We start from the raw sequence: 26,350 nt of genomic DNA on the forward strand, positions 1-26,350 counted from the left end.
TTGTGCTTTTGGCTCTTTTCCAATTCTCTTCCATTTCCAATGTATTTCTTCCTGTGCTGCTGCTGCTCCTTTTTCTTTTTTTCTTGTTGGCTTGACTCTCCCGAGCTGGCACTGCTACTCTGCCCTCCAGCTTGACTCTCCAAAGGCTGAGGCTACACTTATCCACACACACAAAAGAAATTACATTAATTCAAACAGTCACACTCTCCCCAGGTTTTTTCCTCCCAATTTTGGTCTGAGTTCTTTTTTTTCCCTCTGCATATGCTTACACCAAAACTTCTTTCAGCTGCTGACATAAGGCCTGACAACACGTGAAAGCTTCTGCTTGAAGGCAGGACAGCTGCTGCTTTGTGAGTGTAGAACGCACCAGAAGGGTTAATCTGCTTTCCCTCCCTTCTAGCCCATGATCTACCACACCTATTGATGGATTTCAACTGGTGTATACTGGCCTCTACTGGTACCTGACACCCATTTTTAATGTTTATTGTCCAAATCTGCATGCTCACTGACTGCACTGTGTGTTACTGAGGATGACTCTGGCTGATCAGAATATTGACAATTGAAATGTTACAGAAGCTCAAGAAGACTTTAACTTCAGCATTTGTGTGTCTTTTATATTCCCAATCTGCAGATTTACTCACTGAAAAGGTCCCTTTGTCTTTTCAGCAGAGAGATGTTCCTCGGATTGGAGGAACACTGTTCCAATACTTGTGAATAATTAGAATCATTGTTGATTAATTAGTTTTTAGCCAAACTAAGGAAGTTTGGGAGGTTACAATCCATATAAATCCCTATCTCTAATTAATGGATGAATATGATCTGGAATTGAGAGCATGAAGCTATCAATGTTCAATAGTGCCAGAAATTTCTGGTACACAGCAATACTGTCTGGTTTGGGGATTTCACTGGTGTAACTTTTGAAGATGTTGAGCTGGCTGGGTCTGATTTTCAACCAGTCTTTTTTCCACTCTCTAGAAGAGTGAAGAGTCACCAATCTCCAGGTTAATAAATAAACCACATTTCAAAGCACTCCAAATTAAACTAAATGCTGACATTTTTGAAAGCGAAATCTCTATAGCCACACCACCAGAAGAAGAAGGCAACAATTTTCTTTATGCAGATGGTCACTAGATGAACTAAGAAAATAGGTCAGACTAGAAAAAATAATTTTTTGACAGCTAGAAATGAATTTTCCTTGCTGTTACCGTTGTTGGCCTAAACCTGCAGGTTCAATTGCTGGACAATATTGTGTGCTCACAACACAGGTTGTTGGTTGAGGATCCTTGGAAAATCATAGAGACAGCTGACAGTGGCATCTCTGCCTCACCTCTGCAGCTCAAACACCTCATCTACTGCCACTTAAATGGAGGCTTTTTGGATTTCTAACCCTCCCCTGCCTGTCTTCAGAACACCTTTGCTTAAAGAAATGGTCCAAGTCCAATGGGTTCATATTTTCTATCACATTACCTTAGACACTAACCTCTCCTAGCCAGTAATTTCACCCAGAGAGAAGTCAGGAATTCAGGCCTGTAGCACTGACATCCCATGGCATAAAATGGTTCATCAAGAGAAGACTTGATGTGAGGGGGTGGGACATGGGATGTATTTATTACTTGCTAAAACTGCAGACATTTAAAAAATTAATTTATCATTCATTTTACTCACATTAAGTTTACAGTCCTGGGAAAGTGTCATTGTCATAGAGGTTACAGGCAGGGCTGGCTCCTATGCCTCAAAGGCTCTAGGAACCCACCATCTCTCTCAATAATGTTAGGACCATTTATTCAGCTATCTACATATTTTGGGGGGAAAAAAACCCATCAGGCCCAGAACCAGGAAAAAAAAAAAGTCCTTTTTCTGTGTTGGTAACTACAAGTAGGATACAGCAGGCTCAGCAGAGACCAGCAACTGAAGGGGCCTGGACAGAAAATGTAAAGTAACTTTTCAGCTAACATACTCGATACAGCTAGAGACTGGAAATAAAGACCATCACTCCAAGCAAAAGTTTCTCTTTAGGGCTGTTGTAACATTACATAAGCCAACAGAAACGCGCAGTCTTTTTTCCTCAGTTAATCAGTTACCAGCCAATGAAACTGAGTCCACAAATAAGTCCTATTGTTATATAAAATACATTAATAATGCCTAAATGATCATATATCCAATCTGAAAGTAACTTCTAAGTAAATTCATTAAATTAAATTAATTTTCTCTGATTTGGGAGAAAGTGAGAAAAATGTGTACTTTGAGAGTAAAGCTCTTCAACTGGTGTTTAATACTTCATGCAGCTCAATGGACATTGGATGTTTTTAATTATCAATTCCTCCAGACAGCTGCAGTCATGTAAAGGTGTCAGGGAGACAAGAACTGACCCGTTTTTCTGGCCATATGTGTGCACTGTCACACTGAACACCACAACTCTTGCAGCATGCAAGGTTCTCAAGACATCACAGCACATGCATTCTCAAAGTATCATCATTTATACAGTCTAGTTTCACGTAAGGGCACCCGTTCTAGTCATTAAATAACTAGCTTTTAGTAAAAAATAATAATTAAAAAGCAAAGAGCATCCCAAAGAATATTTCCATGAAGTAAATACTGTGAAACAAAAATGGGATTTTTACTACTCTTGTGATTTTTGCCTAGTAGGTAGACCCTACAAGGTAAAACAATATAAAGCATACAGAATTGGCTAAAACTAAACACAAAAAACCAAATAGACAAGCTTCTGTGCTTTTAAGTAATCAAAAAGATGTTACTGAAAAGAATGGATAAAGCAGTTCAGGTGAGGAAAGGAAGCATAAATAACTCAAACCTTTCTTTACATGCAGCCATTTGCAAACTTTGAAAAGACCACAGCATGCCAAAAGCAAGGGCTTGTGACTTAAAGATGCATTTGTTTTGGTTTTCTGTTTTATTTTTCTGATGTTTTGTTTTGCCCTGAACTGCATTGGCTTTCTAATAGGAGAGTTTGATTTGTTTGCTATTAATGCAAGAAATCATATCAATTCAGTTTATGATCAGAGGCCAAAAATGCTTTCAGGAAAAAGTCAAACTACCTGTCTGCAAAGACAAACCACCAAAACTGCCTAAAATTCCTGTTTAGCAAGTCCAAAAGGATACACTGTTCTCAGGTCTGAGGTAATTGTTTCCAATTACTTTATTTCTAGGATATATGTCTAAAGCTGAGATTCTGAACTTTAAATGAACAGAACTGTCACTGTGTTTCCGTTATGCCTTAGCCAAGTGCAGGAAAATAATCCATCAAAGTATTATGTGTAACCAAACTATGTGGGTTTTTTCATTATTACTTTGTCCCATCCTTCACCATGATTTTACAGTATGCTGATAGCAGAGAGCCAAGTGTGCCAAGACCTTGACTCAACTGTCAGATCTTGCCAGACATCAACACCATTTCTGTTTGGGTGCCAAATTTCCTGAAAGGCACTTAGAACTTAGTAAGAAGAATATCATTATTGAATAGGAGGAGATGAGTGTCTGACATGGGGCAGTTGCTGAGTTTGTTGGAAAGAAGCACTTGGAAAACATGAGCAAAATCAGCATCGGGCAAAAAGGAAAATAGAGGATGGATGTGTATTTTTTCTCTAGAGTGAACCAGTACAAATATTTTATGTTAGTGCCAGAAATGCAGATCTAAGCTGAAATACTGCAGGTCCAGGTTAACACTGGCCCTGAATGACTCTTCAGAGGAGAGAAATGCCAGAGGCTGAGGAAAAGAAAGCAAATAAATGAGGGAGGAAAAGAGGCAGAAGAGATATCTGTGCTTTGATATGGGTTGCATGAGAAGGAACAGAAGAATTGCTTTCAAAAATTTTCTTATTATTTTATACAGTTTAATGAGGTTTCTATCCCAGGAAAATCAGAAGGGCGTGACTCCAGAAAGGTCTTGTGCAAGTATGACCAAGTTTAGTACTCATCTCAAAGCCCAGGTAACAGTCACATTCACAATTTAATTACGTGTCCTTACCTTGCCTATACCAAAGTTAGGTACCAACTCCCATGATGGAATCATCCATGGAAGCAATTCTAGAAGACTATTTTCTGCAGCAACAGGCAGTACTGTAGCACATTATGAACACAAGTGGATGGCAACTGCCTGTGAGAAATAAAAGCTGACTGCAGTACATGCTCAAATGCATGTAAAACCAGTTTAATCATCAACCACTCCACTTCCTGCACACTCCATCTCAAGTTTCTCTGCACCTCAGGTGTCAAATACAACCTGGGGACCTCAGGCATGGAGGAAAGTGACAGAGAGTGAAGATTCTCAACAGATTCCTAAAATACCTGTGTGAGGTATCAGCACTGTCAAGATCTATTGAACTATTTTACAGTACCTGTAATAAACATTCAGTCTTCTTTTTCATCAATCTTAGTGTCCAGTGAAACACTGTATGTTGCAGGGGAAAACTCCTTGGAAAAGAATGAAGAACATAGTTCCCTTCTTCCAGGTCAGTAAGCTGGGTACCCTGAGGGCTGCTGGTCTTAACTGTTAAAGACTGTGTGCCATTAAGTATGTTTGCTTTTTCCTCATCACAATATAGATGGGCTTTTGGAGGCTGGTCACTGAATGAATTTTGAAATTAAGGGTTTTCTGGTTTTTTTTTCATTAAACATGAAGTTTTTATGAAATTTTTTCAAAGCCTGTTGAGCTCAAGTTGTCCAAAAGAAGAGTGTGCAAGGGGACCTTTAGCTGTAAAAGCAGGTTTGCTCGTTTTTGGGGATTTTTTTTTTCCCTGAGAGCTACTTCTTGGTGCAGAAATGGTTCATTACCTACTGTTAGCTGAGTCAGAATTACAGAGTAAACTTGCCTCAGCAAGTCATAACTTCCTTCTTAGCTCAATATAAATGGTTCAGAAAACTGTTTTCCTTCTCCTTTTCCCAGGAAAGTTCCGTTTGCATCCTCCGGCAACTGAAAAATGGGTCAAAAAATGAGAGTGATTCTTGTGGCTAAGTCTCCTTCCTAAATAATAGTATCACATTTCCTAAACATTCACTGCTAAGCAAGGAGAGTGAAATGACAAAGAGCTCAAACTTCTGAACATACAGGTTCAAAGAGCAAGTGGAAGTCAAACTGGATCTTTAGCTCCTTTTTTCTTCCCAAAGACAGTTACAGTAATTATTAGGTTTTAGCTTTCTTGAATCCATTGTTACTTCTGTTGAGTTTATCCCAAATCAGCAAAGTTTCTTGCATAATGCTGCTGTCCCTCTAGTTATGCTGCCCGAGCTTTTGTTTTTCAGCACCTGCTGTTTCTTTGATTCTGTAGTTTGGCTTTCAAATGGTACATAACCGAAAAATCTCTTGGGTTTCATTTCTTCTATTAGTAGTGTCCCAGTAATAAACAATGTAGGGTAAAAAAGGCTGAACTTCAAGTAGTGTGGACTCAGAGTTACATGTGAAATAGAGTAATTATGTCCTAAAGTTTGCAAAGCAAGATGTTTTTCCTAACCTAAATTACTTGGAGTTCTACTGTACAGTGCTGTAATTGCAACATGACATTTTCTCTTTTTTTTTGTATCCAAGTTTCTCATTTTTATGGAGCTGTGATTTTAGCCAGAAAGTATAAGTCAAGCATTTCCTAGTGAAAAAATGATAACAGTCCTCTCTGTTATTGCAGACAAACCTATTCCAGGTATGGGATACTTCAGCTACTGTATTCCAAATAAGAGAAATCCTGATTTAAGACATTTGTGTCACTGCAGAACACCCTATGGTTCATGCAAGATATTCTCAGGTGGATGAAGAATCACAAGTATGTAATGGGAAAGTAAGAAAATTTACACATGGGGAGCATTTTTGGATTACCCTGAGCTCAGAGTAAGTCCGATTTCAATTTTGTTAATACTAAAGTAGGACATTTTCTTGATACTTGTACAGTTTCAAATTCAATTGGTTGTTAACCAATATCAATTCAAACAATTATGGGAGGGATATTTAGCTTGTGAAATAATCCTACCAGTAATGGACTATGACTTGTTTCCAAAGGCTGGTGTAGACTGTTCCTCTTGCTTTTAGTGAACTAAATTTTAGGAGACTGGTTTCTCTTCCTAATTTTTAATGTAAAAGGGCTATTTACATTTCCAAATAGGCCACTGACAACCTCCTAGTAATGTTGGTTATTAATGTCTTAGCAGTATTTATGATGGATTGGGGTGGGGTTGTTTTGGTTTGTTGTTTGCATGTTTTTATTTAATAGGAACCAGAAAAGGACTGATTTTAAGCTTTAAACCTGAAGTTTAGTGACCTGAAGCTCATCCTGGACAAAATACTAATACTTGCTTTTCTCAAATTCTTTCAAAATCCGGTGTTAGAATTGTGCATACACAGAGCTGCATTGTTATAAGTTTATCCTGGTACATTGTAGGAGAGAAGCTGCCATCCTAGGCTACAGCTGAGGAAAGGGTCAAGAATGGGCCCAGCTACAGCTTTGCACGGATTGGAAAAGGTCAGAGAAGGACATGCCCTTCAGAGGATACTGCTGTGAGGAAAATCTGGGAAATTGGTAGGTTGAAGAACTGGAGGATGGCCTAGGCAGAGGAGGCTGGTGTTATCTGCCATGATGAGAAAGGAAATATTACAGCATTAGAAAATCATTTAGGTTGGAAAAGACCTGAGATTAAGTCAAACTTTTGACTGATCTCCATTTTGTAAGCAATAGCACTAAGTGCCACATCCAGTTGTTTTTTGAACACTTCCAGGGATGGTGATGCCACCACTTCCCAGGGCAGCCTGTTCCAATGCTTAACAACCCTTTCCATGAAGAAATTCCTCCCAATGTCCAGCCTAAACCTCCCCTGGCACAGCCTAAGGCTGTGTCCTCTTACCTTGTCGCTAGCTGCCTAGGAGAAGACTTTACAGGAGAGTGAATCCTTCTGAGAGCACAGACAGGTCTGCCTCAACTGGCCTGACTCAGCACATTTGGAACAAAACATGACCAAGTGCAGAAAGAGGCGTTTGTAATGCTTGCTCCAGATCACAAAATAAACAGAGTGAATGTGCAGCTGCCCTGGTAGCAGGAACAGAGCCTAAGCCTTTGCTCTTCATTTGGCAGGAAGAGCTGCAGTGCCTGCATAGGAATTAAACATTTTCTTTTCACCAGACCTCTTTGCCACATTCAGAAACACCAGTGATATGATTCTGCAGCTGATCTGAAAAGTGGACAGAGCCTGTAAAATTTTACATTAAGAAAACCAGTATGCTCCCAATTTAGTACATACTGATTCTTCTTGGTTTGTATCACCTTGATTACTCTACCTCTAATAATACAGAAACCAGAATCCTGAGCTGAACAAATTCAAAGAGAAATGTCTTACTCAGGAATAAAAAACTGCAGATTAACCAAGATCACAAACCAACTTCAAACATGTAAAGCAAAATCACCAAATGAAGAACTTAATGTCAGGTTTCTAAGATTTCTACCATGCTGACAGTTTGTGGTAAAAAAGCCACAAATCTTGTTCACAGAAATTCATTATGTAGCATTTTACACAAACATACAGGATGTTGTTATACAGCCAAGTAACTGGGGTGATTAGCCCAGATTTAAGAAAAAAAATCTCTAGGAAAAGCAGCTATTTACTAGAACAAGGATGAAAGCAGAACAAAATACCAGATTTGTGCAATTGAATTAAGATGAATGTTAGGAACAACATCAAATAACAAATAATAAATCAAACAGAAATAATTACCTTGATCCTAAGCGATGCCAAGTATAAAGCTATTAGTAATTTCCCACAAAAAAATCCAGACAAGTATCTTTAGAGAGAGAGAGTACTAAAATGACCTGAAACATTCAGGAATATGTTTTCACAGTACCGAAGGAAAGGAATTCAGGGAAGCCACGCAGGAGTGTGTCCTGAGAGACATGCTGAATACTCAACAAAGGGGCAGTCAAACCCACATTGCAGTGACAGCTGTGGGCAACAGCACAAACGAGGCCAGGAGGAAGATGCAGCCAAACCAAGAGCAGAATGAAAATGCCAGAAATAAAAATGTATTTTGTTCTATCCGTGCTAATCCATACATATTAACGTATGGGCTCTCTTCCTTCGTTGCAAAGCTATCCTCCCACTACCTATAGTCACTTCAATGCTCAATCTCAACACACAGCTAAATAATTTCTGCTAAAGCTTTTCCTGTCAGTTTTCTTGCATTCAAACACACATGCTCATTCTTCCAACTTTGAAGCATCATCACTACTTGCAGGAAGCCTGCTCCTTGAATTAAACAGAATTACTTAGCTGATTTATAGGGCATTTACTGTAATTGTTTTTGGGCACCAACAAAGCAGTCTTTTTTCTTTTTCCTTTTCTCAGCAAAGAATCAGAACTGTCAGATGTATCCATTAGCAAAGTGTTAGTCCAAGTATTCTGTCATACTGCTGTTATTACAGGAAAGACAAGAAAAGCAATTTCAGACAAGGACATATGACTTGGCAGACAAGTGAAAAAGAGATATCAGCCTAATATTCCAAGAAGCTACTGCCAGCAAGCTGACAGCTACAGTTCATGTGCATCTGCTGTTTCCCTGGAACTGCATTTTGCAGAAGTGTGAAGTCAGACACTTCACAATTCTAGCAAGTTAAGACATTGAAGAAAAAAACTCAGCACTCTGAATCCATATTAAAATAACCAAACAAACTTTAATATGTTTTTTTCCAAGATCTAATATACAAATACAATGGTAATAATGTACTCTTCTTTTGTAAGCTTGGATGAAATATATTGAAGTCCACTTTTCGCATGTTATATAAATAATCATCTAAAGCAACCTAGAGAAGAAGAAAAAAAGCTTAATACACACAGTGCACCAAGTAATTAGGCATTATATTTAAAAAGCAATACAAGAAACTGAATTAGAAACTAAAAAAAGGCTTGACAGTTTGCCTGTGCTGTTAAATGGTAGTGTAATCATCCCATTCCAAGTATATAAAAGAGTCAAGTTTTGTGAAGTGTTATCTTTTAGTAGACCAAACACCAAATTATGAAAATAAGACAGGATTTGGGGCTCTTGCATCAGAACAGTAGTCTATGAATAAATAGACATCCTGGGTGGAATGATGTACTTAAAAGGATTAGAAGTGTTGATCAAAACCATAAGATTCTACAGTCAGGCACACATTACGATTTCTATGAGTTTTAGGTACTATATCCTCCCAAAACAGACATGTGAAGTAGCAGTTAACCATGCTTAATTTGATACTCTTCACAAATGTATCAGCACAGTAATAAGCCCATCACTTAAAGAGTGCATATATCACACCCACCGTACAGAAAAAAGCAGGATACGCCTTCACAGGAACTTTCTTACTGAAAGATCTAGCCTAAAAGTAAATGGGGTAAGGTGGGAGAGAAAAACAAAACACAAAAAAAAGTATTTATCAGAAGAATTTAACATTTCCAATTAAACATCAAGTACTATATATCATGCTTAGAGGCAACAAACTGTATTACCAGCGTTAACCCTTTTTGACATCCTGAAACTGTAACATTCAATTCCATGAAAGCTGTGTACAAAAGTAGTTACACAACCGTATGTAATACTGGGAGAGGCTTGCTAAAATACTTACATGATTTGACAGACCTAAAGACTACATACTATAAACCAAGGAAAATTAGCATGCCTTGTTCCAACTAAGTCCCAAGTTGCATCTGGTTTAGTAAACACAGTTTAACCTTTTTTTTCTCCCCAATAGACAGAAATTATGGAAGACCAGAAATGCCTTTATCTGAGTGCATCTTTTTTTGTTCAACGTTGCCACTAATCCCAGGAGTCCAGTTGTAAATGCTTTGGTTACATTTCTGAGACATGAAAATTATCTCAGTTCCTCAGTATCTACATATAAAAATCTAAAGCACAGCTGCATCAAGTCTGCAATTTAAACTCTTATTCAACTCAGTACATTTAACAAAGCTGAACAAGTCTTTCTGTAATGCCTGTCTATAAAAACAAAATCCCTCCCTGTTTTGCCACTTCTTACTGGCTAAAACAAACTACCTTTCTATCAATAAGGATGTGAGTTTGTTTAGCTTTTCACAGACCTTTCCAGACAACTGAGAAAATGAGGCTTTAGGAGGAGAAAATTATCAATCTTTTCAGAAGACAAATTATTTTGAAATTTTGTGATATAATAATACTGTGTGTGTTTATATCTATTCCTTAAATAGAAAAATGTTCTTCCCTGATCTAATGCTCTGCCCTTCTATTATTAATTGTGAAATGAAAAATAAAGTAGTCTTGCTTGACCTTCTCAATCCAGAATGGGTCACATGTAATTCAGAAAGCATTTTATCTCCCTTGGTAAACTGAGTCTCATAATGATGTAACTGAGACAAAGGCAAACAGCCAAAAGGGAGACCCTTTTTCACAAGAGGAATCAGGAAAGGGGTGCTGAAGAGAAAAAGGGAGAATGTGTAAATGTATTTGTAGGCTTTCAAAGACAACACTTTTGGGGACTGACAGAACATTATGTTATATGCTTTTATGCTGACAAAACACACAATTACTAAGGAAAACTGCAATCTTCATTATCATATTTTGCCACCTGCTGGTCAGCAGTTGCAGTGTCAGGAAGACCTGACCATACTCCAGAAACTTTTTTTTTCAAGATTAAGGGCCACAGGACTACAATATGCATCATGTAACGTGGCTGAGACTCCAGCATTTCAAATTTATCTATCTCCTAGCTATGAAATGGGGGTAGTAATTGTTACCCTCATCCTCTAAAATACCTGGCTTGTGCAACAAATGCTGAGATAGCTGAAATCTCTCTACAAGTTTGAACTTTACCCTACTCTGTAATCCCAACTAAAACAAAGGGTAAGTGGCTGTGAAGACCCTCAGGGAAAACAAGATGAACAGATGCATTTCAAGGCATCAGCCCATTAGATTTACCTAAAGTCTTGAAATACCCAGCAAATGCTGCCAACAAAAGTCCATTTCATCCATTAGGCAGCAAGTATCCTTGTCCTTGCATTAACAAAGACCATCTGATTATGGAGGCCAATACTCTGGTACTGCTGCCAGTGATGGCCAGTCCAAGTGGTTTGAACATTCTAGAGCTCCTGCACTGTCAGCTACTCACTGACGATGGAAGACTAGAAGTAAGTACTCAGAAAGGGTTTTCTAAAAGTTGTAATTAAGATGATATAACCCATCCATTAAAAAATATACAAAGGGGGGAGCAAATGGGAGGAGTGCCAGAATCAACATTCAGTTGAGTAAAATGCTAATGCTGTCCTAATCTGGTTTCTTTGTATTTATACTTTTCTCTTTAGTCTCCAATTACATGATCACATTGCATATTTTCCACAGGACCCTCCCAGTGCATAGCATGGGCAGGGCTCTAGGAATGAAGTGGGAAGAAAGGAGGCCTGTTCTCTTAAGTTGGCAGGCTCATGTTGGGAGCCAGGGGACCAATGCACTATGAATTACCAAAATTATCTAAAGGCTCTGAAGAATCAAATTCTCTTCCTGCTTCTGTCCCAAAATTTCCATACAATACCATCAACCAAATTTTACATATGTGGACCATAAATACACATTACTCACTTTCCACACCTCCCATCCTTCATATGAGGCACTTCAGGCCATGCACTTAGCATTTTTCTAAGCCAAAATTGCAACTAAAGACAATGGGCTTTATACACTATACATTATGGGTTGAAGGGTGGAGAATAAAAAATAAAAAAAAAAAAAAGGAAAAAAAAAAAAAGAAAAATATTTCAGCTTGAACAAAGATAATTGACAGTTCTGATATTGTACTTTGTTCTCTGCTTCTAAATGGAACAAACGGTTTTCTTGGGCATGCAACCACAAAAACTGAGATATCAGGTTAAACAACATGAACAGGAATGCCTTAAATGCGAATTAAAATTAGTGTATGAAAACAAAGCTGAAGGGTACAGAATCAAAGAATGGTTTGGGTTGGAAGGGATCATCTGGTTCCAACCCTCCTGCCACAAGGAGGGACAATTCCTACTAAGACCAGGTTGTTTCAGAGCCCCACCCAACCTGCTCTTGAACACTTCCAGGATGGGGCATCCACAGCTTCTCTGGGAAGCCTGTGCCCGTGCCTCACCACCCTCACAGTAAAGAATTTCTTCCTAACTTCTAATCTAAACCTGCTCTCTTCCAGTTTAAAGCCATTTTCCCTTGTCCTTATTGCCCTTGTAAAAAGCCCCTCTCTGGCTTTCTTGTAGGCACCCTTTAGGTACTGGAGGCTAACATATACACATTATTAACATGAAAGAAAAACATTAATAAGCTCAGAAGGCACTGGATGGACAAACCAGAGATTCCACATTTGACCTGCTGAAAAAAGATGAAGGGCTCTCCTATTTTGATTGCACAAGATAGTGTAATCACACATAATGCTGTAATTGAGGATTATATTAATGGTGCAAATGCAGAGATAAATCTGGCATTTCTTTACTCTGAAGTAGTATCCTTCCAGACTACCCTGTTTTACACTGGGTGTAATACTCAAAGTGCACATGCACTTGCAGACGTAAGAAACTCTTTTCAGCTCTTTGTTTTCAGCTAGAGGCAGACAAAGCATTGCCAATAAAACATTCTTCTGCTTTTGTGCTGTGCACTAGCAAGCATCTCAGAATGCAGCTAGAATAAAAGCATGAAAGAAAAAACAGAGTAAGACTCTGCAGTTCTTCAGGGCCCATCATCCACTGTTCCAAGCAGACTCTCCTAATTGACTTGGCTGCATGCCAGAAAATAAATAAACAGAAAGCACCTTTCTCAACATAGCTTTGGGCATGGATGGTCATGTTAGGGAATGAATCCCCCCACCCACACACACCAACAGCAGTTAAAGCAACATGCTCTGTTTTCTGTTTGGCAGCCATTCCACTGTGCTATGAAATACCATATGCAGATGTGTTCATCCCATGCTGGCACATAAAGTTTCTTTCCTCTACTTTTTACAAATAATAATTCTTTTAGGCAGCATTTATATATAAGAAATTGGACCTGGATGTGAGTAAACTTGTGTCCTGTGTACAAAGATAATATTCATGCAAACTCTCAAAATAATAAAAGGAAAAATATTTGAAATTAAGTATGCAGCTTTAAGTCTTCTAACAACAAATGCTTTGTGAAGACTAGCATCAGTTGTGTTGATTTAGATAAATAAAAAGAAAGGAATCTCACATGTTCCAGATGAATATGGGCCTGGCTGGCGATGTCATATATTACATCTCTCACATTTTTTTCTTGCTTGCCTCTTATAAAATCCTCTTGTGAAACTCCATGCTAGACATAGGAAGGAAAACCAAAATCAAAAAAGAGAAAAAACCCTCTATAAATGTCAAGTTTCCATTTCTGCTTCTCAAAAACCTGTCCCAGCAACGAAGCCAAAGACTAAAGACTAAAACAGCCTAAATGTCCTATCACTGTTCTCTCATTTTTTAATTCCCTTTCTTCTGGTCAGTCACTTGGGAAAAAAATAAAGAGAACAAAGAGAACCGTTGGTACAGTTCTCTGCACAAGTTTGTTGCCTAAAATTCTGTGGTCAGTAAGACAACAAAGTCAGATTTTAAAGCTTGGGGGATTTATATCAGTTTAGATACCTAATTTTTGAAACTATAATCCAAGAATCAATATTAAGCAGAAGAATGCTAGTAACAGCTACCACAGAAGTCATGTTGGCTTTTGAATCTTGGGATTGGTGTGCATATCCCAAGCTTGCAAAAAAACCAACCAACCAACCCCCAACCCACAAAACACCAAACAAAGCCATCTCCAAAAATCAACCAACCAATAAAACCCAGAACCACCAGGAAAGAACCCTTCCAAACCCCAAAAAGCCAACTCCAAACTCATTCTTTTGACTATAATAACCAATGTTAAGACAGAATATGACATATTCAGAACTGCACCAGTTGCCCACTCAACAACACTCAGGCATGTGAGAGCTGTATGAAGGTGGGCAGAAAGGCTTCACAGGAGGTACAGGCTCAGGAGAACTCCACAGTTCTTGCCAGCAGCTGAAATGCTTACATGATTGTCTGCACAGAAGGGATACAAGCTGTTTTTACAGCTTCACTGCAGAACACCTTCCATGGCAAGGAATGACTGAATTTTCAGGCTATGTTTGAAAAGCTGAAAACTTGGAAGGCCTCCCATAACATGCAGTCCCAGAAGGGCTGAAAGGAGAGTGCAATTCCTTTCTGCAGTCTCACAACCCTGACCTACATTAATATCCACTTTTTTTGCAGCTACCTACATTACAAAACTTGAAATCCAAACTTTTAATTGTATTGAAATAATTTTAAAATATTAATACTGTTCTTTTTCAACTTAAACAAAATTTATACAATTTTGGTGATGCCTAAGGTGGTTGTGTTAGTATTTTCTGAATATAAAGACTGGAAATAGAGGACTAACAGCTGAGATGTCTACAGATTAACCCATGGAACGTTAATGAAAAATTCTGAGCTTTAATCCCATTTTAAACTGCAAGATGTTTTAAATTTCAATGCCAATTTGATGTACAGTTTAAACTAGAGGACTAGACCATCTCTTAAAGAAATGTACAGAATATATGCCTATAATTGTCAAATATGGAACAGAAAAAAAACCCACAAACCACCAGCACATTATGAAAAGATAATAAAGAGAAGCACAAGATTGTTCAAAAGAAAAATCTTTCACAGTGTTTCCTTTACAGTGATAGGAAAAGAAAAATAAGAAAAAAAAAGAAAAAAACACACCCAACCCCAAAATACAGAACTCCAGGCCCCATTCCATACATGCACTTTTATACATTATTGGAAAAATTCCTGAAACCTAAAATACTACTACATTTAATAACAAGGAACAAATAAAACCCAAAGAGAAATCTTGAGTTTCTTTAAGACCACTCCTCTCACTTCCCAAAAGATATAAGACTATGACAATATTGCAGGCCACAGCAAAATTAGTAAAACTGAATAAAAAACATACCATTTATTTCTGGCATAATAAATTATGATCTCATATCTAGCTTTGAGAAACACAGTTAGAAAAACTACACATTTCAATTCCAGATTATTTGCTTATCTTACCAACATACAAATGTCCATGGGGAGAAAGACCTTTCGTCTTGTACAATGATACGGGGTTGCCCTTAAACAGGTTATTATGCCTTGTGCTTTCCCAATGTGACTGGCTGCATGGTCAGCATGGATGTCCCTCACACCTAAAATTGCAGAAACAATATGTTTAGAAACATGCAGTCAGGCCTTTTGAGGGCCATGGTCTTCTCTGATGTATATCACAGCCATACTTTAGGAAAGCTACGTGCATTGATCCATGACAGAACTGTCCATGTGTATAAACTGCTTTGAGATCTCATCTGAGAGGTGCAAAACAGCAGGAAAATTCATTCATTTCCACATCCAGGAGCAAGATGCCTCTTGTTGGCTATATCTGCAAATGGTATACTTAGCAGAGCAGCACCTATCCAGATATAACACACTCATACACAAACTCATTTTCATTGGCATGTCCTCTCCCAGGATAACAGTATTCCAAGGACTGCTTGTCCTGCCAGAAAGTCATTCAAGTGTGAGATTCCTGACAAGCATTAATGCTTATAGTGTGGTTTCATGATTAGCTGCAGCTGATTAATCAGTGTAGTGAAGTCAAAGAGAATGTTCCTATGCTTTACTCCCCCAAATCCATATTTCTGCCCCATTCCTTGTGCTGTCAGGAGCAATGAGGCAAACTGAACCAAATCACCAAAATAATGGAAAACTAATATTAGTTACTGCACAGTCACACAACTGGGAGAACTGGAAGAGGGAGATGAGTGTGGCAGAACAGCACCATTGCTCTTCACGGCAAGACCATACAAGCTTGGCTTTGACTATAAAGCTGAGCTGGGATAAAATGAAAATTTAAATTAAAATTTATAAAAACTCTAACAGAAGCAGCATTCTACAAAGAAGGAAATGAGGATACAGCAATTACAGATTGATGAGCCTAACTGACATCTGGAAATAACACTAGGGGTACCAAATTCACTGCAGAAGCCTGTCAGGGTCTTCAGTCAGTCTCAGAATCCTCTCTGAAAGAGTGACTATACCCAGACTACAGGGACTGAATGTGGCAATGGCAGTAGAAAGCAAAGTGTGGCTTGGAGGAATCAATGGATACTATTTACTAACTACTTGGGTAATTAGTTAGAGAGCACAAATATCAATATTTTTAAATGACAGGAGTTGAGAGGAAGTACTAGGACTTCAGGTGACACAATTACCAGTCAAAATGAGCTTGACAAAAAAATAAAAGAAGAAAATAAAAGAAGAATAAAACAGCACTAGTGCTGAGAGAGATATACATTAACTGAAGGCTGGTCAGGAATAGTTTAAAAAGCAAAGGAAATTTAGCAAACATGACCTGAATGAAACCAGGTCCACCTAGTTAGGAAAACACTGCTGGATGGGCAACACGAAGAAATGGGCTGTATTTGATTTGTTTCTCTGTTTGTGGGGAAAAGAAATCACAGAAGTTAACTGTTCAATATGCAGTGAAGGAGACTTTTGCTTAGATATTTTACATTTGTTACATTTTTATATTTAAGAGAAGTTAAATATGACAATAGAACACTTAGAATATCCAGAGTCTCCATACAGACTTTCAAAAAGTTTTATCTGATTCGTACAAGGAGTGAGTCATCCAAGCATGACTGAACTTATTCAGGATTTCTCAGAATGGAAGACACTGGCATTTCTCATATTCCTACATTTCTTCAGTAAGAGGTTCAGAAAGATGCTTGCAACATTTCACTGATTTCCTACTGAGGAAACAAAATTCAGATGTTAAGAAATAAGTTCCTCGATTTTTCAAAGAAGAATGTACTCACATCTCTCACTTTTTACTTCTCTTTTTTCTATATTTTTAAACTCTTTTGACATCAGTATTTGCCTTTCATCAGATTAGTCTGATAAGAGGAAAATATTGCCACTGCAATACTAAACACTAAATAATAATAATAATAATAATAATAATAATAATAATAATAATAATAATAATAGTAATAATAACAACCTTTTTTTTACATCTGAGCACATATTGGGAATACTTACATAATGCAACAGACACTTAAATGAAAATTACCCTTTTCTTCACTACAAATGAACAATCATTTCCCAAACTGTGGTTCTTGCATTAGACATGACACAGATAGTAGCTCTTGATCACAGGGATCATCTTTGTTGCATTTTTTTCTAGCTCGTCAATTATTGATAGTTAACCTACTTCTAGGAAGAGGAAAGGATTCAGACCCAAATTTATAAACTTCCTTTGGTGATGTTTTAAGTTGGGAAGTTGGCTGCTTCAGGATAAGCAGTGTCCATCACTGCAATATAGAACAGCTGCAGGATACCTACAGCACTTCTGACAAGTAGGACAATAGAAATACACTGAGGAGCTGAATTTACCACATCCTATAAGAGGAGCAAGAACAGAGAAAATAAAGCAACAAAGAACAGTAGGAAACTGCAGTAGGAAACTACACTTCAATGAGATCTGCACTGAGCAGCTTCCAGGGAAAGCACAGAGTTCTAGGACAGCTACAGTACAATTCCACATTTATGGTTCAGCATTCAAAAGATATCAAAAGTTCTACCCAGGACAACTTTTCCTGAAATCAAACTCCAGTGGAAAAAGAAAGGGCTTTTTGAAATATCAGTAAATATTGTACTTGCACTAATGAGTCATCATTAAACTTAGAAAGGGGAAAACACCTACCCAGCGTTTCCAGGGTGAGGTACAAGAGAGCACTCTGAGTGTTCTCAGCATACGTTTCGAGCTCCTGGATGTTACGGTACGCCCTATCATCCAAATTCTTCTCCTGGAATATAAACACAGAGCTTCAGTAGAACACAAACATAACTGCTGTTCATACAGGCTCATTACTACAGTCATGTCAACCCAATGCACCACCAAAACCAAAAAAAGGACATAACTGAGAGACAGAGTGAGACAGTATAAACTCAGATAGAGGCAGTCATTAAAGCTTATAGCAAGCCTAACAAATAACTGTTCCACTGCAGCCAAGTCTGCTTATAGGAGCAAATACACCTTCCTACAATAATATGGAATCAGAATTCTCCATAAAAAAAAAGAAATAGCCAAAACAAAACATCACGTGGTATTCTTACATTATAGGGTTGTCAATTTTAATATTTAATTTGCATCTGAAGCAGAGAGAAGATTAAATAGGAATGTATTTCTTGAAAACACAAAATAAATGTATGAAATGCACACAAGTGTTAAAGTCATGTAAAAAACCATAGATTCATAAAATCATAGAGTGGTTTGGGTTGGAAGGGACTTTAAAGACCATCTAGCCCCCAAGTTCCCTACCATGAGCATGGAAACCTTTTACCAGACCAGGCTACTCAGAGGCCCACCCAGCCTCTGGACATCTCACAGAGCACCTACAATCTCTCTGGGCAACCTGTTCCAGTGCCTCACCATCCCCACAACGTCTTTCTCAGATCTAAACCTACCCTTCTCCACCTCAAGGCCATTCCCCCTTCCTATCACTACATGCCCTTATCAAAAGTCTCTCTCCAGCTCTTGTAAGCACTTTCTAGGTACTGGAAGGTGCTCTAAGGTCTCCCCAGAGCCTTCTCATCTCCAGAACCAACAGCCCCAAATCTCTCAGCCTGTCTTCACAGGAGAAGTGTTCCAGTCCTCTGAACAACTTAGCGGCGCTAATAAATAATACATCCAAAATAATAAAATACAACCAAAACTATAACATCCTCCAGCATTCTTCCAGTCCTAGGGGTTTCTGTGGTTGATACACATCACTCTTAAGACTAAAAAACAGTCTTAACACTAAGAAAATATGAAGTCTTTCATAGCAATGACCCTCTGCAAGTAATTGATCATCAATCTGCTCAATTTATAGCTTCATGAAACACTAGTTTAGCAACAAAATTAGCTCTGAAGGGTAAATACTTACTCTTTCATCTATGATCTTCATGAACCACATTTTAGTCAAGTTATGCCTCTTGACAGCCTGAAAATTATCAAATAAAACCTCCATGTTAATGTACACAAAGTGATGGTAGTACTGCATTCTGAAGGCTGAAATACATTTTAGTTATTAAATACAAGAATTGTATTCAAAGTAGCATGTCAGTGGAAAATGACAATCTTCTTCAAATGCAAAAATTTTCAACTGGCATTTACTGCAAGTTGCTGCACACAGAAAATGAAATACCAGACATCAAGCCAGCTAACTAAAAGCATTTCTTTAAAAATGCTTTTGAAATTAATTTATTCTTGGAATCATATGTTCCCACAAAATGTTTGCAGATAACTATGTTCACTTTCCAAAAAGAACAGAGCTTCCTCCAGAGTCCAGCAATAAAAATATTTCCCCTGTAAATTCTCAAGAAAATGTCAGCACAACATACCATAAAGACAGAATGCTAACAAAGCAATGCAATTAATACTAGGGGTTTGTTTAAAAAAAATATCTCACAGCATCTCATATTCATGCATTCTTCTTTTGGTTCTTGTCTTATATTTGACTTCCTTCCTGTGCCAGTTCATTCTATCAACTTACTATCAATCCTCTTAATTCCACACTTTGAATTTTTCAGAACACCTTGCCAGAAAGGCACAATCACACATAAAAACATCTATAAACAAAATTTACAGAGCAGATTTCTCAATATTTAGTCCTTATAGTTCACTTTCAACTTCTTCTTTACATCCATCATATTAATAAATATTTTTCAAGGTTTGACAAGACCAGATTTTGTTGATTCCATAATTCTGCTTGAGACAGTACTTGGTATATGAAAAGGCAAATTTTAAGTTATAACTACAAATGTCAGTTATGAGTCTCACTTTTTCACCTCAAATATAATTTTGTAAATGAAATCCTTGAAATACTAACAAGCCAAGACTTAAAGGATCAAACTCAACTCTGCTAAATTACCAAATTTATACATTACATCCATGTTGAGATACCTTCATTCAAACACATGGGTACTCACTTCTCCAAAGTTTGAAAAACTGGTTTCTTCCACACAATGAACAGAGAATTAGGCCTCACTTTTCATACGTTCAAAATATACATTCAAAATAAAATCATGCATCATACAGTTGCTGTGTAAGTGTAAGTCACCAAGAGCTGAGCTATTAATAATACTAGAAATACTATTAAAGGCTATTTATTTATTTACTAGATAAAAATTTGGAACCCAAATGCGAGTATTCTGGGATATACAAAACTTCAGGAACACATTTAAATATCATAAATTAAAATTATTCTGGAAAATCACACAGTCCTCATATAAACTCAACAGCAACAAAGAAGTGTACATAGAATATGCTGTGCAAGACACATTAATTCTATTAACAGCTCAGCAATACTAGTGAGTTCAGGTGTCTTTCCAAATCCTTTTTTCTAAGGATTTCAATGACATTCTTGGACATTTGTGAAGTCATGGGCTTCAAATAGGTCACTCTTGGGGTATTTGCTGAAATATGGAAATAAAATCCCATCGACTGCAAAAGTCACAAAGTCACATTGAATTGTTAGTTCACTCCAGTGCTCTGCAGTGCTCAGAGCTATCAGAGCTCCTAAAAATATTTTCTGAATTATTTTTCATAATCTTATTTTGCAAGTAGTTCTGTTTGGATTGTATTGTATTGGTCTTCCTTTACAGGAATCATAAATGAAGTGAAATCTCACAGAGACCATTCTTCTTCCACTTCAAAAACCAATTTTCTGTTTTGTGAGAAAGGAGTATGACTGGCAGTCTTAGCTACTGGAGAGAGTTACAATTGGTATCACAGAATCTGAATTACTTATATCTGAACACTGTATTGGTTTTGGCTGGGAGAGAGTTAATTTTCTTCACAGCATTTTTATGGGGCTGTGTTCTGGATTTGTGCTGGAAACAAAGTTGTTGGTTAGAACAGATGCACCGCAACACACACAAAACACTGACATTACTTCCCAAAGTAATATTAAAGCAAATTTTAGGACAAGAAAGGTGTATTTTACCTTCCACAGTTCTGTAGCAACGGGCTGATGTGGTGGCTTATCACCATATATGCCCTCCACAGCATCTCTCCAGAACTGCATCCGCATCAAACCTGTAGTCTTCTGAGTTACGGAGTCTTTGATCTGGAAAGGATACATCTGGAGTGAAATTCAGTGTCTCTAAGACACTTGGTCTATCTATGCTGAAAAGACAGACACAGGACATAGTCAAACTCAGCAGGGAAAGAGCTCAGTTCTGACTTGACTTTTATTCCTCATAAAGCTTAGAACACCACATAGAGTAAATGCGAAATCTTTACCACAACTTGATTTTAAAACCCACAGAGATTAAGTGCTGGACAACCCTCACCTTAGCTTTCTTCCCTGAAGGAAAAAAAACAATGGTGACAGCAGCAAGGGAGGGCACACCACAGGCTGCCAGAAGCACAGCCTACAGAAGCTGGCCAGGAGTTCTGCCTGGTCAGCTCATTTCCTGGATCACTCCTTTCTGGCAAGCACTGCCAACTTTCCTGATTGCACTGGCAGTTTCTGGCCACTTAGCAAAGGGGAGAGACTCCAGCCACTCTTCTCCCACAACTCTCTAACAACAAACTTCCCTCCTGCAGCCTTTTCATCACCTCACTTCTGCCAACAAAGACTTGGTCCTGATTATAGCATCCCATTTTTTGACCAACCTTCTGCAATTAGGATTTAACTGCACTTTACCCATTAACTGCACATGAAGTCAGGATTTAGATGCAATCATTTAACAGTATCAAGAATCACTGTCTGTTATAATTCAATTTTAAAATGCATAAAGAAAAAGGCCATAAAAAATATATACATAAACAAAATAATAGGGCAGGCTGGGTATTTTCCATGGGCCATTCAAAACTGGAGGTTTGTACTGCACTATTTATTCATTGCCCTCGACAGTACAAAAGTTAATCTTGGCAAAACACCACCTACTACAGAAAGAGAACACTTACTTTCTTACAAGCATAATTTAGAATATCAAAATTGTTATTTTAAATTTCCAGAGTTCACAAATGTATTTTAATACCTGCCTGAGCCAGTTCCACATTGAAGGCTCTCAAGGCAAAAGCAGAGGTTCGAGATTCCGCAGGCAACAGCAGAGAACACAGAAACCCTTCATAGTCATGTTTCCTATAAAAGAATCAAAATGCACATTTGTCACCTACAGCTCTAAGTCAATTAGGTGTGCTATTCCTTAGCACTGAATTCCTGAAAGAGTAGCAGAAAGTTATAGCTCAAAACTCTGACTTTGCAAAAGTAGCAGCTTTTAGGCTTGTTTTAAAATAAGACCAACTCCAAGAGAGAGGCAGGCTGTCTGAACTCTCGGTGCACCTCTGAAATCCACATCTCAAGATATCTGGCTAAAGCCATGAAGCAAGGCTGTGGCAGAACTGCAAAGAGAATCCAGACTGTCCCACTTGCAGATTTCTGTTCCAAACATGAAACCACATTTCTTTACAAGACTGTGCTTTGGAGCCTGGCAGTAGAGTGCTTGCTTAATCATTAAGTTTTTGTTTACTGGTAACTATATTTAAAGCATAAAAGCTCCAGGAGTTGGCAGTTTTGCTGCAGGTAACTTGTTGCCAACCCAGAGTGGTGTGCCTTTGCTTGGCCACGTGGGTGTGCCACAAAATTAAAAACACAGTGCTCACAAGTCATAAACTACAAAATCGCTCCAGCTAACAAAAACACCTGACCACCTCTGAAAAGCTAAACTCCTTGCTTTGAACAACATTTTTGTGTACTTTCTGGTAAGCTTGAAACCTGATTCTTCCTTAGAACAAGACGAACTCCCATGTTTGGCCTGGAGGGTGGAGAAGCAGGTTGTCAAGGAAAACACATGTACTCATTTTCATTAAGTTTGCTGTTCTTGCATGTACTCATATTTCTTTTGAATATGATCTTAAAATAGAAAGCCAAACTAAACCCAAGGGTTATTAGGGTTGCTACTTTTAGCATCAAACAAAAAGTTTAACAGAGATGCTTAGCCCTACAACACACGGCAGCTGAAAACTGGCAAATGCTGAGTTTCCACAAGTGCTGTCAAACTCTTTTAGAGCTTGATACAAATCCAGAAATATCAACCAAAAAATTACATTTTTGAGTGTAGAGGGCTTTAAAGGGCCTCTTCATATTACAGAAGATGCATTAAACCTCCTACAGTTAAGACACTTTCTGAAAAGTACTATCAGCTCAAAACCTAATTTTTTTTCAAGATTAATTGCAGAAATACCCAGTGTTGCTCACCCTAGACAGAGCTGCCTGGTTTACAGCCACATTTTCCCAGTTCCAATCTGTCTGTGTTGCTCACACAACACACAACCACCTCCACTTTTGGAAAGGAAACAAAGAAATATGTTACACAAAGTACACAGTAACACAATACAGGAAATTGTCTTCCCTGTAGTAATGGTACTGATATGGTGGGGTTTTGGTTATTTTTAATTATTCCAAACTTAAAAATTTAGTGTAGCAAATCCATTAAGCCTCACTAAAATAAAACTGATATTGCTATAAAGCACATTCCACCCCAACCCTTTTCATGTATCAGTGTAAGGAATGAAGAAAGGAGGGAATGACCTTAAGTCAGGTATTGAGTGTTTTCATAGTTTTCAAATTAATATAAGCTTATATATGAGCTCATACACAGAAGAAAAATTAGTAATGATCATAACTGGACTTTCTCTATAATGAATTTATAATAAAGCTATCAATCCACAAGCTTGTCTTTGAGAGCAGGAATCATACACAGTAAGAGACATAAAACATATCCATAACATAAACATATTTTTAGTCAAATAACTTGAAGTGAATTTAGTTGTTTAACAGAAAAAGGAAGATCCAAGAGAAATGGCATCTTCCATATTGCAAAAACAAATATACATTATTAAAGAACAACTCAGTTGTACTTCTTAATGTGTTGGAGACTCAAATTCAGAACTAGGGAGTTGCTGACACTTGCATAGCCCCAAGTATTTTATTTCTGTTTGAATAATAATTCCTTCCACTTATTTTTTATAATTATTATTTCCATGCAATATTTGAGCTACTAGGAACAGCAGCTTCAATTAAATTATGCCAAAAGCATAACTACCTTTCATTTTATTATTTTGAATGCTTGAGTATTTTTCTAATTAGTCCTGTTATCATTTAACAAAAATACATATTAAAAAAAGTTTTAATTCAACCATCTCATTGGAACCTAGCTCTTCTATTTACAGTTGCTTGTTTCTGGAAATATTTCACCTGCAGATGTTAACTTTACCTGTATATTGGCTGAACACACAGCTTCTGGTCTCCTAAGTATGAGGAAAACTAATCCTGGCTAGAATAACTAGAAAAAGAAAGCTGCATTCCGAAAACCATTCTGACAAATGCAATGTGACTATGCATTGTGGTGCACCTGTACACATCAGCTTCTTGGTGCTGCACTGAACATTTAAGATAGTCCCATTACTTTCCCTTAATTTTCCTACCTCAGACATTACTGCAGATCACACACACCTTTCCATCTTTTACAAGCACCAGTTTGGAGAAGATAATCCTGTTCCACTCTTTCTATACGCACATGGAACCTTTCTTCCAGCTTTTGTCAATCATCTGGAACAACAGTATTGTTCAAATACTATTGCATACACAGGAAATTACCTAGGTCTTTACTAAGAGACTTGTTTAACATCTTACTTTACAAAGAATTTAATTTCTGGGAGCTACGAAGCAGCCAAGGGGCCCTACACGTTGTTTATGGCCCAGAATCCAAGAATAAAAAGTGGCCTGACCTGTAAGTGTTTGACTGCACTCCTGCTCTTCTTGGAGCATTTTGGGTTTGACAAAAAGAGAGGATGTTTTGGAAACACAGCCCTCCTCTTGCGTTTAGGATAGAGAAGGTACTGAGCTGCTCCAGCTGTCACACTCCTCTGCTTCGGCCCGTTTTAACAAGGAGCACTCAGGAAGCATGGCTATTTCTCAGCAGCCAAGACCTGAAAACACCCAGTGTTTCTAAACATCCACTTCGGTGATTTCGCTCTCCAGAACGCCGATCCAAGGAAACAGAAAGGTTCGGTACTTGTGAAGAAGTGCAGCCATGAAGGGGCGGGAGGAGGGGAGGGAATTGCCGTGGAAGGTGGTGGAATGTCCCTCTCCGGCCACATTCAACACCCACCAGGACACGTTCCTGTGAAACCTGCTCTAGGTGACCCTGCCTGGCCGTGGGGCTGGACTGGATATCTCCAGAGGTCCCGTCAACACAAACTAATCACTGATTCTGTACGCAGTTGAACCATCCGCGCGGCCTAAACACGGGCCGGGTTTCCAGGCTCCCGACACGGCGCGGTCCCACACGGGCTGCTTTCGGGGCAAGGAGAGGCCGAGGGCGGCCTGGGCACTCCCAGTCATCCTTTCCGGGAACTCCTCAACCTTCCCGTCGGGTGGGAAGCGCTGCCGTGCTTTCCCGGGCCGGACCCGCCGCACCCCCGCGCCCGCAGCCCCCGCGGCGGGCACTCACCGCACCAGCTCGGCGCAGTACTGCACCGCTCCTCCTGCCGCCGGGCCGCTCCAGCCCGCCGCAGCCGCCCTCCCGCCGAGCGCCGGCGGCCGCGCCAGGCGGTGGCCGATGCCGCCGCGCCGCAGCGCTGCCCGCGCCATGCTGCCCGCCATGCTGCCCGCCATGGCCGCGCCTCCGCCGCGCCGCGCCCGGGCCGCCGGCAGGGGGCGCCCGCGGCCGGGACGCTGAGGGGGCGCGCGGCGCTTTGTGCCTGCGGATGGCGCCCGGCACGGAGCGACCCCTCAGCCCGCAGCGCCTCAGCCGGCTCAGCCTGCAGCGCCTCCCGAGGCCAATCCCTCCGCTCCTCCGGCACACTGGAAAAGGACCTCGGGGCGCTGGTCGGCAGCTGGCAGAACGTGAGCCAGCGGTGAGCCAAGGTGGCCGAGAAGGCCAGTGGCATCCTGGCCTGTATCAGCAACAGTGTGGCCAGCGGGACCGGGGCAGTGAGAGTATTCGGCACTGGTAAGGCCACACCTCAAGTGCTTTGTCCAGTTCTGGGCCTCTCACTACAGGAAAGACATTGAGGTGCTGGACATGTCCAGACAAGGGCAATGGAGCTGATGAAAGGTCTGGTGAGGAGCAGGTGAGGGATCTGGAGGTGTTTAGCCTGGAGAAGATGAAGCTCACTGGGGACCTTAGTGCTCTATAAAAGTGCCTGAGAGGAGGTTGTAGCCAGGCGGGGGTTGGCCTCCCATGTAACAGGTGATACAACAAGAGAAAATTGGCATAAGCTGTGACA

At 39.2% G+C, this 26,350-nt stretch overlaps 1 protein-coding gene and 1 long non-coding RNA gene across 3 annotated transcripts; one reads left to right on the top strand and one right to left on the bottom strand.

Annotated features, from left to right (window-relative positions):
• Positions 1-5,384: 5,384 nt before the first annotated feature.
• Positions 5,385-13,178, top strand: LOC130249214 (uncharacterized). Its single transcript, XR_008839757.1, has 3 exons — positions 5,385-5,836; positions 6,384-6,521; positions 9,714-13,178. It is a non-coding gene; the product is annotated as an uncharacterized LOC130249214 (long non-coding RNA).
• Positions 6,573-25,732, bottom strand: NDUFAF6 (NADH:ubiquinone oxidoreductase complex assembly factor 6). Of its 2 annotated transcripts, none has more exons than XM_056483762.1 (9): positions 25,573-25,732; positions 22,100-22,199; positions 21,054-21,176; positions 18,993-19,049; positions 17,768-17,870; positions 15,079-15,212; positions 13,184-13,285; positions 9,285-9,341; positions 6,573-8,789 (listed from the first exon to the last, which is right to left on the bottom strand). In XM_056483762.1, the coding sequence occupies exons 1-9, from the start codon at positions 25,722-25,724 to the stop codon at positions 8,661-8,663; spliced, it is 957 nt and encodes a 318-aa protein (XP_056339737.1). In that variant the 5' UTR covers positions 25,725-25,732; the 3' UTR covers positions 6,573-8,660. The 2 variants fall into 2 exon arrangements, with proteins under 2 accessions (XP_056339737.1, XP_056339738.1); XM_056483763.1 differs by lacking the exon at positions 25,573-25,732 and adding an exon at positions 24,545-24,668 and having other exon boundaries at positions 6,574-8,789; positions 22,096-22,199.
• Positions 25,733-26,350: the final 618 nt, after the last annotated feature.

This window comes from Oenanthe melanoleuca, chromosome 2 (genome assembly GCF_029582105.1).
Source record: "Oenanthe melanoleuca isolate GR-GAL-2019-014 chromosome 2, OMel1.0, whole genome shotgun sequence".
Lineage (NCBI taxonomy): Eukaryota > Metazoa > Chordata > Aves > Passeriformes > Muscicapidae > Oenanthe > Oenanthe melanoleuca.

What these genes read in the sequence shown, in the direction of transcription:
- NDUFAF6 (XM_056483762.1), bottom strand. Translation starts at nt 25,724, where the DNA reads ATGGCGGGCAGCATGGCGCGGGCAGCGCTGCGGCGCGGCGGCATCGGC. An exon ending in TACTGCGCCGAGCTGGTGCG is followed by an intron (nt 22,200 to 25,572) that starts GTGAGTGCCCGC and finishes ATTCTTTTATAG; the next exon opens with GAAACATGACTATGAAGGGT. An exon ending in CCCATATTCATCTGGAACAT is followed by an intron (nt 9,342 to 13,183) that starts GTGAGATTCCTT and finishes ATTTACTTTTAG; the next exon opens with GCTAGATCTTTCAGTAAGAA.